At 54.3% G+C, this 14,972-nt stretch overlaps 1 protein-coding gene across 3 annotated transcripts in view; it reads left to right on the top strand.

The window, feature by feature from the left end:
* PPARGC1B (PPARG coactivator 1 beta) overlaps positions 1-14,972 on the top strand; it is a 107,369-nt gene that overhangs the window by 78,006 nt on the left and 14,391 nt on the right. Inside the window, exons 3-8 of one of the 3 annotated variants that reach the window (XM_040972714.1) lie at positions 4,259-4,471; positions 8,107-8,223; positions 9,176-10,328; positions 11,086-11,122; positions 11,660-11,724; positions 12,548-13,340. In XM_040972714.1, coding sequence (XP_040828648.1) covers positions 4,259-4,471; positions 8,107-8,223; positions 9,176-10,328; positions 11,086-11,122; positions 11,660-11,724; positions 12,548-13,340 — 2,378 coding nt within the window. Of the gene's footprint in view, positions 1-4,258; positions 4,472-8,106; positions 8,224-9,175; positions 10,329-11,085; positions 11,123-11,656; positions 11,725-12,547; positions 13,341-14,972 lie in introns of all 3 variants that reach the window. The other 2 variants (XM_040972707.1, XM_040972721.1) reach the window with 2 other exon arrangements.

The raw sequence follows: 14,972 nt of genomic DNA, 5'->3' as shown, positions 1-14,972 counted from the left end.
CATTTCTTTTATTTGGAAGGCAGAGAGAGAGACCAGTTGCTTTTAGATGCAGATGAAAAGGTAGATCTAGTCCCAGAAAACTGGGGAGACTGATTTCGGGGTATCTCAGGCCTCTGGAAGCCAGCCCCGCAGCCCTGGGCCATGTGGGCTCTCAGAGCCAGCATCCTCTGGGACATAGCTCCAAGCTACCCGGGTCCTCTGGCGAAGCATTTTCCCCAGATTTCCTGAAAGCTCCTTTCCCTTTGCCTACAGATCCCTTGGCTCTGGGAAGGCTGGGGGTAGGGCCAGGTCTATTAATATCCCTTCCTAGGCTGATTAACTCTCCATTAATTCGCACTCAGTTTCCATACAGAGCAGGGAGAACAGTGCTAAATGGGACCAGGGAAGAGGAGAGGGCGGCCTGCTCCCAGGGATGTGCGGGATGCACGGGATGCCCAGACCGTGGGACAGGATTTCCCGTTCCTGCCAGCCGGCTGGGCTCAGCTGTGTTGTTCTTGGTGGAGCGCAGGGAACCCAGGGCCTCTGCCAGCCCCTCTTGGTTTCATCTGGCCTGTCAGGTGTTTCTTGAGGTCTCTGCCACCTCTGCACCCCCTTTCAGCCACCTGGGACCTGGCACTCAGGAAACCAAACCAATCAGGGTGGTCTGAGTGACCCCACCCCCTGACTTGTCCTATGACTGAGAAATTGCTTCACTCCATCTCCTCCCCACACCCCACCAGTACCAAAGAATGTCAGTTCGGTTTTCCTGGGAGCTTCCACAGTGGTTGCAGGTGCAGGAGGAGTGGAGCCCTGACTGCGCAGCCGTCCGGGGAGAGTAGCCCCAAGTCCCTGGCTGCATGGTTAAGGTCCTGCAGTCTTGAGACAGTCCCCAGCACCTCTGGTCCATTCGCCGCTGTTCCTGAGAAGGACAGAGTTCCCACCCCACACCAGGCTACTGACGTCATCTCTGGATGACTTCCCACTAGGATCTGGTCTTTGTGACAGGGAAGCCAGCTTCCTGCCACTGTTCATTGTTCAGAGCATTGATTCTTTCCTTCAGTAAGTCCGATGCCACTTCCAGATTTGGCCTTCACCATGGCCTTGGCAGGAAAGCTGCCACATCACAGGAAAAGCAACTAGTTCTGGGGGAGGGGACAGCTTGCCTGGGGTCAGCCCTGAGAGTGGTCATGAAAGCCCAGGTTCCAGCTTTGGGGCTCCTATGTCAAGCTGGATGCCCTGTTTTGAGGAGAACACAGAGGCAGTAGCCTGGCTAAGGGGTAAGAGGAACTTATGGGGTGGGGAGAATGATGAGGGTCTCCATGGCCCTGATCTGCCCATGAGCCTGGGTCAGGCTCCACCGAAACAGTCTTGTAACCTTTCTTCTTAGCTGCATTCTAAAAATGACAACCACGTTTGTTCTCTCGGCCTCAACCCCCCTCCCTGCTCCCTGCCTGAGTTACTCAGCCACTGCAAGGTCTGGAACAGATCGAGTGCAGCCAAAAGGCCGTCACGAGATGTGCATTTCGAATGAACTTCCTCAAGAAAGGATGAACAGCCTGACCTGGGATGGGAAGGCATGCGGGGCGGGAGGCATCATGTGACGGCTGAGCCACTGCCAGGGCAGCCCCGGGAAGCAGGGTTCCTTCATGGGATGCTCAGGCCTTTATCCACAAACAGTACCGTCTGCACCCCAGGCTTTAGGGTGTAAGTGCCCAGGGACTGCAGCTGTGCCTGCTAGCCAAGGAGGAATCTGATTCACTGTGTACGGACCACGCCATTGTCCAGTGACCCTCGACACACTGCTGAAGCTCCCACCATCGCTCAGCTGTGGAATGGGGTCCTCCTTGCCCTACTATGCCAGAGTCACTGAGACCGTACCCTTTCTCTCCCCCTCTTGGCTGAGCCAGGGCCATCTGCTCTGCCTGCTGGTGGCTATTAAGCCCACGCTTCATGCCTGTACAAACATGACGTCCGAGTCCCTTGTGGAGTCCTACCCAGGGTCTCATTGCCCCTCACGGCTTCCCTCTAGGTCCACCCCAGCCTTTCTCACCGTGAAATAGCCTTGCTTCAAGTTCACTGTTGGGCACGACAGGGAAGGCTCAGTGGCAGCTCAGTCCTGGGCATGCTGTCTATGTCCCCATGTGTAGCAGGAAGCCGGGCAGAGGGTGGCCATGGGGCAGGTTAGGAGAGTTCACGTTGTTGCTGTTGTCACCCCCATGGTGGGTGTTGTGATCATCATGGTAGTTAGACCTGAGGAGTGGACTTCCAAAATTTTATGGAAAATGGATTTAAGGGCCTGATGGCTTAAGTATTCATTCTTACCTCCAAGTGCCGGGATCCCATCTGGGCACCGTTTTGTGCCTTGGCAGCTCCGTTTCCCACCCAGCTCCCTGCTCGTGGTCTGAGAAGGCAGCAGAGGTTGGTCCAGAGGCTTTGGACCCTGCATCCGTGTAAGGTACCTGAAGGAAGCTCCTGGCTCTTGGCTTCAGATCAGCTCAGCTCAGCTCCAGCTGTTATGGCCAGTTGCAACTGTTATTGGGGGAGTGAACCAGTGGAGGGAAGATCTTTGTCTCTCATTCTCTGTAAATCTGCCTTTACATTAAAAATCAATAAATCTTTTTAAAGGGGGGTTGGTGGTGGTATAGCACAATAGGCGAATTTCTGCCTGTGGTGCTGGGATCCTATGTGGGCATTGATTCAAATCCCTGTTGCTCCACTTCTGACCCAGATCCCTGCTTGTGGCCTGGGAAGGCAGTTGATGATGACCCAAGATCTGGGGCCCTTAAACCCACGTGGAAGACCCAGAGGAAGCTCCTGATTGCTGCCTTCAAATTTTCTCAGTTCTGGATGTTGTGGCCATTTTAGGGAGTGAATTAGAGGATGGCAGACATCTCTGTCTCCTCTCTGTGAGATCTACCTTTCAATTACAAATAAATAAATCTTTTTTTTAAAAAAAAGGAACGTAAAGTTAGTGGTGGGCATTTGGCATAGTGGCTGACACACCTGCCATCCCATATTGGAGTACTTGGGTTCACTGATTAACTCCTTGCCATGACTCTGGCTTCTTGTTAATGCACATCGTGAATGGCAGTGTGTGATGGCCAGGCATCACCTGGAAGGCCTAGGTTGAGTTCCTTCTTTTAACTTAGTAACAATAGTAATAATAAAGAAGGTAAGGGGCTGGCATTATGGTGGAGCTGGTTGGGTAACCACTTGTAACACCAGCATTCCTTGGGCAGTTAGAGTCCCGGCTGCTCCACTTCCCATCCAGCTTTCTGGTAATGTACCTGGGAAAGCAGCAGAAGGTGGCCCAAGAAAGAGAAAGCAAGAGACAGAGAAGCGAGATCTTCTATTTGCTAATTCACTCCCCAAATGTCCACAATGGCTGGGGGCTGTGCCAGGCCAAAGCCAGGAGCCTGGAACTTCATCTCTGATTCCCATATAGGTTGCAGGGGCCTAAGCACTTGGGCTGCTTTAAGCTGCTTTCAGCAGGCAGATGTTTTAAAAGTGGAGCCACCTCAAACTGACGTTCATGTGGAACTGCTGGAGTTGCAGGAGGTGGTGTAACCTGTGCCACAACAGTAATCCCATAAGCTTATCTCTTAACTCCATGGACTTTTTTCCTAAGTACCCTCTGCATCCCACCTCTGTGGACTCATCTGGTCTTCAAGAAGACTCTTCTGAAGTCGGTTCTATTTGCTATCACAGTTGACAGAGGACGAAACACTCACCCTTGTGCCCAGAGTGGCTAAGTGTGGGAGCTCTGAGCCCTCCAGGCTTGCTCCCTCTCTTGGGAATGAGGAACAAAAGCAAGCCCTAGGATTCCCATGAGGAAATGGTAGCTGGGGTCTTCATTGCCTGTGACTCACCCCATTGCTTCCCATCTGCCCCATGCCTGGATCCCAGGGTCTGGGGTAGTAGGGCCTTCTCTGGGGTGCTGTGACCAGTGTTGGAGACCAGCATTGGTCCTTCGTGGAGTGGGCAGTGTCTCCCAGGTGGACAGGCCTTGGCCCTGGGTCACTTGCTAAGGAACAGCAGGAGAGTCAAGGTCAGGACTCGGGACAGAGCCATTCCATCAGCACCTGCTGCTTGCTCATGAGCTTCTGTGGCTCTTGGAGTGGAAGCACGTTTATTGGGTCTCTGCTTTCCCAGGAAGACAGAGTAGCTCTGATGAAGGCAGGCTTGGCCAGGAGGGTTGTGACACTGGGACTAGGGCCCATGCAGATGGCTGAGTCCCAGACAGTGATGTCCCCCCTTCCCTCCTGACTCCTCACTGTAGATCGATAGTGAGAATGAGGCCCTCCTGGCTGCACTCACCAAGACCCTGGACGACATCCCCGAAGATGATGTGGGTCTGGATGCCTTCTCAGCTCTGGACAGTGGAGACACCCCATCCTGCACCTCGGTGTCACCTGCTCCTTCTTCTGGACCCCCCAGCCCCACCCTGGAGAGCTCCTCAACGCCAGCTCCGGCAATGGACAAGCATTCACTGGTGAGAACCCACGGGCAGTGGCAGTTCTGGGGGCAGTGGTGGGTGCTGTGCAGGGAGATTCCAGCCTTCACAGCATCATGGTTCCCAGCACAGAGCCCGCACTGGAGTTGGGAGGCCTTCTCCTGGGCCTTGGCTTTCCCACTTGGGTGGCGGGACCAGCTGTACTTGCTGCGTTGCGTAGGCTGTGTGAGCTTGCATGGGTTGACCTGAGTAGGGTGCTAAGTTTTTGAAATCACATGAAAACATTTTCATGAGGCTTGCATACACACACACACACACACACACACACACACACACACACACACAACCAATCTATGCATAAGTGTAGATAGTTACAAGCAAAACCTTCTCATCCTGTTTCTGTTGCTTTTTCCTTCCCCAGAGGTAACCATGGTTACTGGTTTGTTAGACTTCCTCTTCTACTTATTTTTTTAACTACAAAAGTGTATCTGCATTTTGCACTGACTGTTCTATACCTTCCTTCTCTTAGCTGTGTGACTTAGAAACTGCCTTGTACCACATAATTTAAAAGCTCAAAATAAAAATGTAAAAAAAAAAAAAGAAAAGAAAAGAAACTGCCCCTTTTGGTTGGCTATGCTGTGCACCAGTGAGAACATCTCATCACGTTGGCCTTTGCCCATGGCAGTGGATGAGTTCCTAGAAATGGAATTCCTGGGGCTGCAGATATGTAATTATCTGGTTTAGACAGACATTTCCAGATTGTTCTCCAGGAGGCTGGACTTGTTTACATGGTGTTGGTGTGGCTGGATGTGGAAGGTGGAGTTGTGTGTGTATGGAACAGCAGTTTTCCAGGTAGAAAATGTCAGCTTTCATCAGATTTCCAAAGGCCTCTGGCCCTCAAACAATTCTGACTGTGGTTGCCTTTGACTCAAGCTGAGGGTTCCCAAAGCCAAAATGTCATGGGTGATGTCTACCTTCTCTTCATCTGCCCAGGGCCCCTCACCTTGGTACAGGGGCTCCTGGGTATTGGCGGAACCGCAGAATAGACCCTGGGAAGGCTCTTAGGTGGAGGAGGCTAGGAGCCAGAAAGACTGTTGGTGACCCTTAGGCCTGACTCGGGGCAAGCCGAGGCCTGGAGTGGGGTGAACCTCTTGCATGGCTGTCAGCGTATTGGCATACCATCAGGGTCCTGGACCCAGTTATTCTGACCCCCAGTGTAGGACTCGTGTGCCTTCTTTTCTACAAGGTCCCCAAAGGTGAAACACTGAGTAACACCTGCTGTGTGCTGGGCACAGAATAGATTCAGCTGCACATGTGGCTCCTGCTGATGGCGGGTGGGTTGTGGGAAGAGGGTCCTGCTTCCCTTCCTGTTGGAGTTGGCCTGCCTGGGTTTGCCTCTCAGCCTACCAGTGAACACTGCTGTATCTTCTAAGCATACAGCTTCCCACCATACCCCTGTGACTCAACCACACGGCCTATAAGGGGGAATGAAGAGTGGTGCCTGTCAGTTAGCAGTTACCTTGGAACTGTGTCTGGTGGGTTGCTCATTGAGCACCAACTAACCGTGCTGGCACCGCACTCGGTAACAGTAACAGCAGCTACCCGTCCCAGTGCCATTTCCACATGGGCACTGCCATGAGCCCTGACCTTGGAGAAGCAAACAGCGACCTCTGCTGGCCTGAGGGTGTTTCTCACTGCTGCCTCTGGTGCTGCCTTCATTGCCCAGGTGTTCACTAGACACACAGGAAACAGACCCTAGACTCCCAGAAGCCCTGCAGAGCTCTAGCAGGGCCCTGAGAAGTCATGCAGACCCCTAGCAGGGCCCTGAGAAGTCATGCAGACCCCAGGCCTTGTCCTGGATCCTGGAGGGTCCACCCATGGCTTATATGATGACCCATGGACCTGTGCGTATCTGCATACATTTCTGAGCTCAGCAGCTTCTGTCAGAAGTCAAAGTCATTGACGCCGCCTGCCCTTTGTCATACCAGCAGAGGGACTGAGACCCAGGAAAGAAAATGCCATGTTCGAGGTGAGTTGGAGCTGAGCGGGGCTGGGCCCATGTCTCCTTCTGTACCCAGAGTCAGAACCAGCATGTGTGTGTTGCTTTGAGCCAGAGATGTGTCTGTCCTCCAGCTCCTCCGAAGAGCAGGCAGGTGCTCTTTCTGTGGTTCCTTGGTCTTCAGTCTCCTTGCCAGGGTGGTTGAGGTGACCTGTCCTCACTCCCAGGAAGCACTTTGTTCTCTACCTTGGCGGTGATAGGATGCCTGATAGAAGTCGAGGTGCATCTGGCTTCTTCCTTGGACATGTTGCCCTCGGGATGAACAGGCAGAAGAGGTCCAACAGTTCTTGTTGAGAAAGAAGTCTGGGCCAGTGTTGTGGCACAGCAGACTAAGGCACCACTTACAATACTGAAGTCCCCTGTTGGAGTGCTGTTTCTGTATGTCGTGACTGCTCCACTTCTGATCCTGGCGAGGCAGCAGAACATGATCCCAGGACGTTAGAAATCTTTTTTTAAAACTCCAACTTAAGGGTCATGATCTTCTTGCATGAAAACAGCCAACTGAGTCAAAGACACTACACAGGTACTTCTAAATCACTTTGTGGAAAGTGAAACCGAAAGAGTTCATTCACTTATTAGAAGGGCAGTGAGGGCAGGGGGATTGTCTGCCTATTGACTCACTCCCCAGATGACCCCAAAGACCAGGCTGTCCCAGGTAGTAGCCAAGAGCTCCACTGAAGCCTCCCATGTGGGTTGCAGGGGCCCAAACACTTGGACAATCCTCTGCTGCTTTCCCAGGAGCATTAGTAGGGAACTGGATTGGAAGTGGAGCAGCCAGGACTTGAACCAACTTCACTATGATTATAGGATGCCAGCATCCGAAGTGGAGATTGGTCTCCCAGCTCTGGATTTTTAAGTTCTCTTTTGTACCAGAATAAAACTCTTTTTTTTTACTCTATTTCCTATGAGCTTTTTGAAGCACCCTCATGTACACACATTTATCCAGATGTTATCAAGCTCATCTCCTGACAGGTATACAAGGATGGGTGTTCATGCGGGCTACCTCTGGGCAGGAGGGAGATGCTTTTCATGGTCTTCCTTTGGTGTTTCTGGCATGGAGCTATTTTCCTTTGACCTTTTACAGGTGTTGTTTGTTTCAGAAATTAATTTTTTAAAAAGGCCACATGAATACGCAAAAAAGAACAAAGTGAAAAGCAACTGGAATCCCACATCAGGGAATCATTTTGGTGTGGAACCTCCCAGCTCAAGTCTGCATGTGTGTGTGTGTGTGTTGGCGTGCACCAGCCACAGGTGTGCATCTCCCACAGGTATGTGCAGTGTCCCAATGCCGTGCTGTCATCACAGACAGACATTATCCACGGCCTGTTTGGGTCACTCAGTCACAGCTCTGATAAGGATCTATGCATCACTGGTGTGTGTGTGTGTGTGTGTACGCGTGCGTGTGCCAGCCATAGGTATGTATCTCCCACTGGTATGTGCACAGTGTTACAATGCCGTGTGTGAATGTGAATCAACTTGCTTTCTATGTTTAACTTATCGGTAGCATTCTTTCAGGTCATGAGATGTCTGGGGTCAGGGTGTGGCTTGTCAGTGGGGACCAGGGCTTGTCCCCCTGGTTTAACCCCACCTGCCATCCCCTCTGTTTCTCTCCCAGCTACAGAAGCTGCTCCTTGCCACATCCTACCCAGCGTCAAGCTCTGATAGCCAGAAAGAAGGTTCTGCCTGGCGCCAAACAGGCCTCAGGTCTAAAAGTCAGCGGCCTTGTGTCAAGGTAATTCAGCGTGCTCCCAATTTGGCCTGGATCCCACTAAGTGGCCACTAGGAGGTACCCAAGGCTCTGGCTCTGACTTGGAGCTCTGACTGAGTCCCCTGCACAGGCACTCCCTGTTAATTCTGGTTTGGCTCCTGAAGCAAAGGCCCACCTTTCTGTCTTCCATTTGTTCAAGGGGCAGCAGCCAAGCCCCTCCAAGGAAACCTGCACTTTGCCCTCTGGGTGGCTAACACACCTGACAGCCATGCTAATCCTGCAGAGACTCAAGTCCCCCTGGGAGGGAAGCCCCTGTGTGCACAGGTAGGGCTAAACAACTTCATTGAGATGCCATTTACATATTGTAACATGCCACCTATTTGGTTTTGTTAAGACGTGTTTATTTAAAAGGTAAAGCTACAGAGTGAGGGAGAGACAGAAAACAGTTCTTTTGTTGGCTGGCTCATTCCCCAAATGACCACGAAGGCCAGGGCTGGGTCACGCTGAAGCGAAGAACCTGCAACTATCCAGACTCAAACCCATGTTCATCAGGGATGAAGCTTAAACCACTGCACCAGTCTGGTGGTCCCAACACCACCTATTTGAAAACTGCCTTATGATTTTTACCCCATTTATGGGATCAATCTAACCATGACTACAAACAAGTTCTAGAACAGATCCATCATCCCAAAAGGATTCCTCCCACCACCACCACCACCATTTGACCCCTACCAATCCTTTGCATCCCTGCCCTGGTCAGAGCAGGGAGGGTCTACCAGGGCTGGGGACTGGTTGGGAGGCTGGACGCCCCTTTGCTTCTTCTGGACTGGGCTTGGCCAGAGCCAGGCCATGTGCTAGAGGTGGGAATGTAACAGGAGGGAGCCCGAGTATTCCCACAGCCTAGATGAGCTGGCAATGAAACAGGGAGGAGTGATTACGGGCCACCTTCCTCACCGCAGCCTTCTTCCCTTCCTAGATGGACAGCTCTCAAGACAAGAAGGGCCCCGGGCCGCAACTGCAGAGCCGCAGTTGCACAGAACTGCATAAGCACCTCACCTCGGTACCCTCTTGCCCCCGGGCCGCAGCCTGCTCCCCAGAGAGGGGCCTGCAGCTACCAGCCCCCCTGAGTCCTCGGCTCCCTGGCAAGGAGGACAGCGAGCTGGGGGAGGACTGTCCTAGCCCCCAGCCCACCATAGCCTTTCCCCAAGACTCTATAGCGCCAGGCCAGGCAGGCTGTGGCACCCAGCTTCCCCAGGAAGACGTGCAGGCAATGGTGCAGCTCATTCGCTACATGCATACTTACTGCCTCCCACTGCGGAAACTGCCCCCCCATGCTCCAGAGCCACCTTCCCAGCCCTGCAGCAGCCCTGCCAAGCAGGTCAGACCCCAACCTGGCACCCGGCACCCCTCCAAGGGCTCCTGGGCAGAGTTCTCCATCCTGCGGGAACTGTTGGCCCAGGACGTGCTCTGTGATGTCAGCAAGCCCTACCGCCTGGCCACGCCTGTCTATGCCTCTCTCACGCCCCAGGCCAGGCCCACAGCCCCCAGGGACAGCCGGGCCTCCCCTGGGGGTGCAGCCCCTGTGGAGGAGGTGAGGATCACAGCTTCGCCCAAGAGCACAGGGCCAAGACCCAGCCTGCGGCCACTGCGGCTGGATGTAAAAGAGGAGGTTGGCCCATCTGGCAGCCTGCATCAGAGGGAGGAGGAGGAAGAGGAAGAAGAGGAAGAGGTGGAGGAGGAGGAAGAAAAAGAGGCAGAAGAGGAGGAAGATGATGAGGAGGAGTGGGGCAGAAAGAGGCTGGGCCGAGGCCTGCCATGCACCAAGCTGGGGAGGAAACAGGAAAATTCCCTGTGCCCCGTTCGCCGCTCCCGGAGACTGAATCCCCAGCTGGGTCCTTGGCTGACATGCACTGAGTCACTGGTCCCTGCTGAGCCCCCAGGTGCTCTGCCCTCCCTGGGCCCAGCCTCTGAGACCTACACCATGGAGGGGGGCAGCCACACGGATAAAGACAGTAGCCAAGACCAGCACCATCTGCGAGGACCCCCGATCCCTGCCCTGGAGAGCCCCTGTGAGAGTGGGTGCGGGGACACCGATGAGGACCCTGGCTGCCTGCGGCTCCCGTCTGGAGGTAGGTAGAGTTGGTAGCCTGTGCAAAGGGGGCTGGGAGGATGGGAGCCCTGGCCTAAGCACTCCACTGCCCCCCCATCCCAGCTCCTCACCAAGTCCCTCCACCCTCTCTGGCTTTCACCATCCCTGTCTGTAGAAGGGGTGGGCCTTAGGGGAAGCATTGCATGGCTCCAGGCTTTTCATCCTGCCACCGACAAGGTACTGCTCATGAGCAAGGGGGTCAGGTGCCTGTCCTCGTGGAGCTAGTGGGGAGGGGAGGCATGAAGAGGGAGCCACACACTGCACCAGTGGTACTATGAAGTGATTCTGGGGTGATGTGACAGCTGTGTGCACTCGCAGTTCGCTCTACAATGAGGGTGACTTTAGTGCTGGGTATAGTGCTAATGAGAATGAGAGGAACCGAGCACTTACTCTCAGGCCAGGCTGATCTAGGGTGCCCTCTGTTATTCCCACATGGTGGCAGCTGATAGCTTTGACCATAAGATGCAACAAGGCTCCTGGGTGATCAGTCCTTTGCTGGACGCTGTTCAGTGCTCACCCTGAGGGATTTGGGCACACCTTGCCGTGGTGCTTCCCCATCTGACCAGAAGGGGTCACCCTCGGACCCATCTGTACTTCCCTGAATCCGGCTAAGACCTTAGGGCCACCTGCTTAAAGTGCACCTGTGTTAGGCACTTGTGGGAGTTTGGGATCTTTCTGGAGGGGAATCTCATTTCTCTCTCTCTCTCTCTCTTTTTTTTTTTTTTTGGTCTTCTCAGATTCTCCCAGGTGCCTCATGCTGGCCTTGTCACAAAGGTAAATCTCCTAGGTGGTGCTTGTGTAGTTAAAGACCTGCGAAACTTTGCCTTGTTGGGTGTTGAGGGGCAGGGCTGTGTTCATGGACCCTTGAGCCTGACCCTGTCCCCAAGTCCCTGCCCTGATTGCCATCTGGGGGGCTCCAGGAGAAGGGAATTTGGGGTTTTAGCAACAGAGCTCTATGGTCTCAATGTCACTGCAGGAGCTGTCCTTTCCGGACCAAGGAAAGAGCCCTTTTCTTTGCGGGGAAAAATGATCCAGACCATATGGCTTCCCCGCTGAGCCTCACAGCCGCTCCCTCTGTAAGGGAAGGAGGCTACCAGCCTTTGTCCTCTGTCTAAGCAAGTCTGTATCTCCTAAGAGCTGTGCAGCCAGGACCTGGGTGTGCTCCCAGCGAATGCTCCCCAGCCCTGTTCCCACAGAGAGCTGAGCCAGGGTCCATCCGATGTCCCTTTGTCTGCCTTAGTGGGTGTCCAGGGAAGCAGACACTGCTGCTGCTCACCGGCTTCTTTGCTTTCTGTCCTCCTACCCCAGCAGCGAGGCTCCTTTCGGCAAGAAGAGTTTTGAGCAGACCTTGACAGTGGAACTGTGTGGCACGGCAGGTGAGCCGGATGGTTCAGCTGGTGGGTGCCCTTTGGGGAGCTGGCGAGACCCCTGGGCTGCCCCCTGAGCCCTCCCGGCTGCCAGCCCACCGGCTGTGCCAGGTGCTGAGATACAGAGTAAGGGGGAGGTGTGGGTGTGGGGGCCAGTACGGGGCATGCAAGAAGGAAAGAGGCAGAGTTCTTTCTCCAGATTGGCCAGCTGGTGGGCATGGTTTTACATGCCCTTATCTCCAAGTGTTTTACAAGAGCACAGGAGACCTGGCTGTGTTGGGAGTATGACCCAGGAAGACTTTACAGGGTATCCCGTGAAGGACTGTTTGAGTTGGATGAGTAGGCTCTGGCAAGACTCAGAAGGAGAGGGGCATGCCTGGCAGCAGAATCCACAGGGGAAAGGCTCCAAGGGCCACAGGGTCAGGGTCCCAGCCTGTGGCTTCAGGAGCTTGTGAGAGGAACAGACACTTGAATGAGCTCCTTTTGGTGCTTGGAGAGAGTAGAAACCAAAGTCAAACATGGAAGCACTGAAGGTCACCATGGCAGTCAAATGTAGGTGGGAAGTTTTACCTATGGCACCTGGCTTCCCTCTGTTTGGGGAGATGGCAGAGTTGTTTTGGGGTCGGGCCTGGGGGAGCTCACTGAGTGCTTCCATGTGGAGCAGGAAGAGTGGTGCAGGTGGATTCCATCCCTTGGCAACTGCAGGGCCCCTGGGGCTACCCCCAGGCTCAGCCAGCAGCACACAGCTTAGTTTGGGGACCTGCCTTCTCTCAGGCTCCTGGTGGCCCCAGGGGGCAGAGGTGTCTTCCCTCACAGGTGTCTGCTCTTGCAGGCCTCACCCCACCCACCACGCCCCCGTACAAGCCCATGGAGGAGGACCCCTTCAAGCCTGATGGCCAGCACAGCCTGGGCAAAGACGCAGCTCCTGGCCTCCCCTCCTCTGAGGCTCTCCAGCTTGGGGCCACCCCAGGGGCCACCCACAAACTGCCAAAGAAGCCCCCAGAGCGAAGTGAACTCCTGTCCCACCTGCGGCACACTGCAGCTGCACCGGCCTCCCAGGCTGGCCAGAAGCGCCCCTTCTCGTGTTCCTTCGGAGACCATGACTACTGCCAGGTGCTTAGGCCGGAGGGCACCCTGCAGAGAAAGGTGCTGAGGTCCTGGGAGCCTGCTGGGGTCCACCCTGAGGACTGGACCCCGCAGGGGGTCCCCGGCAAGGAGGAAGACGGAAGCTGTGATGCCAGCACCCCTCGCAAGGACAGCGCGCTGCTGAGAGACCATGAAATCCGTGCCAGCCTCACCAAGCACTTTGGGCTGCTGGAGACTGCCCTGGAGGATGAGGACCTGGCCTCATGCAAGAGCCCCGAGTATGACACTGTCTTTGAGGACGGCAGCAGCAGCAGTGGTGAAAGCAGCTTCCTCCCGGAGGAGGAGGAGGATGAGGACAGAGAGGAGGAGGACGACGAGGATGAAGGAGAGGACTCAGGGGTCAGTCCCCCTCGCTCTGACCACTGCCCCTACCAGAGCCCACCAAGCAAGGCCAGTCGGCAGCTCTGTTCCCGCAGCCGCTCCAGCTCTGGCTCCTCTTCCTGCCGCTCCTGGTCACCAGCCACCCGCAGGAGCTTAAGGTTTGGAGATGGCCTCGGGAGGGTGGAGGGCAGCTGAAGCGCCTGGTCCCTAGCATGACAGGGGAAGGAGGAGCCGCAGAAAGCTCTCTCTGAAACTGGGGCTGCATCTCCAGGCATGTGCCTCATTGCAGTCAGGGACCCCTGCAGCTTGGGCTAGTTTGGTGGTCACTGGGCATGTGACAGTCAGGAAACTCCAAATCCCCTGGCCTCGGAGAGGAAGCAAGCCCAGCTCCTGGCTGTGTGTGGGCTTACGCCCCAGCCAGCTTGCCCCGTGCAACTCTGTTTTCTGCTTTTACATTTGTAAAATGCAAAAAACTGTACAAGCATAGGCCTCCCCACGTGACTTTAAACCTGTGTGACATTAGCATGCTCAAGATGGAGAAGAAATTAACACGTACAAAGAAAAATTGGCAGGATTCTAATTTGGTTCTGTGAAAACACCTGAGTGGAAGAGAGTGCTAAGATATCTTGGTGCATTTGTCCGCTTGGCTGGGTTGTGCTTGTCACCTTCCTGGCTCTATGGAGGAGTGATGCAGGGATCTGTGGGCTCCTGCCAGCTGGGCTCGCTGAACCAGACTACAGAAAGAGCCAATCCGAAAGTCCACAGTGGAGCTGGGCAGAAACCATGGAGGTTTGGGAAGAACTGAGGGAGGGTTTGGTTCCTCCTGGCAGCCCAGAGTAGGGCTAATGCCACCGATGCCAACCCAGTCCCATGCCACTGGGTGATGCCCTCAGTTCTGGAGCAGAGCTGCAGGGTCCCTAGGAGGGCTTGTTTTGACTGTGTAGGTCTGGGGCCAGGTGGATGTGAAAATGTGCATTTCCAACCAGTGCCCATGTGCCTACCTGAGCATCATTCCTAGGTCCTATCATGTTTCTCAAATTCACCTTGCTAATTGCATGACTACCCCAAGGGCTCTTCACTGAAACTGATGAAAGCAAAGGCCCCATCCAATGAAAACGTATGTAGGCATACCCATGGACGTTCCATTTTCTGGGGTGGACTCCCAGGGAACCCAGTGTTTAGAAGTCCTAAATGAGCTGTTCCTCCTAGCCAGGTCCCAGCAGTTTCTGCGACAAGCCCTTCCCTGTACCATTAGTCTCAGCTGCACTCTGCCTGGTCTCTCGGAGCTTCTCTATGTGACTCTGGCTGCTTTTCGCCCAGGGTAGCTTCTGTCTCCACAGTTCTTCCCTGTCAAGGGTTCGGTTTTCGCCAGTTCTGCTGTGAGCCAAGCTACCTGGTCTCCCCATTAGGGCAGTTTCTCTGCAAAGGCTTGCTCAGAGTCCCACCTTCCTTGCGCTGGAAGATACATCCTACGGCTGATATCACAACTTCCCTGGCTGCCATCTGCCCTGCCCTGCCCACGCAAGGGGCTTGGAGCAGAATTGTGTTCCACAGGCTTGCCTGGGAAGAGTTGAGAACCATTCTAGAATGTCCCACCTCATTTCCTGTTTACATCTGTGCTTTGGGCCATCACCATCTTTTTTTAAAAGATTTATTTATTTTTCATTGAAAGGCAGATTTTACAGGGAGAGAAAGAGATGGAGAATGGTCTTCCACTTGCTTCGTTCACTCCCCAAATAGCTGCAATGACTGGAGCTGGGCTGGTTCAAAATCAGGAACGTGGAGCTTCT

The sequence above is a fragment of the Ochotona curzoniae genome, unplaced genomic scaffold (genome assembly GCF_017591425.1).
Source record: "Ochotona curzoniae isolate NIBS_2020 unplaced genomic scaffold, NIBS_Ocur_1.0 contig_1, whole genome shotgun sequence".
In the NCBI taxonomy this organism is placed as follows: Eukaryota; Metazoa; Chordata; class Mammalia; order Lagomorpha; family Ochotonidae; genus Ochotona; species Ochotona curzoniae.
Note: the sequence above shows the minus strand (reverse complement) of the source record. Positions and strands in the feature narration are given on the sequence as shown.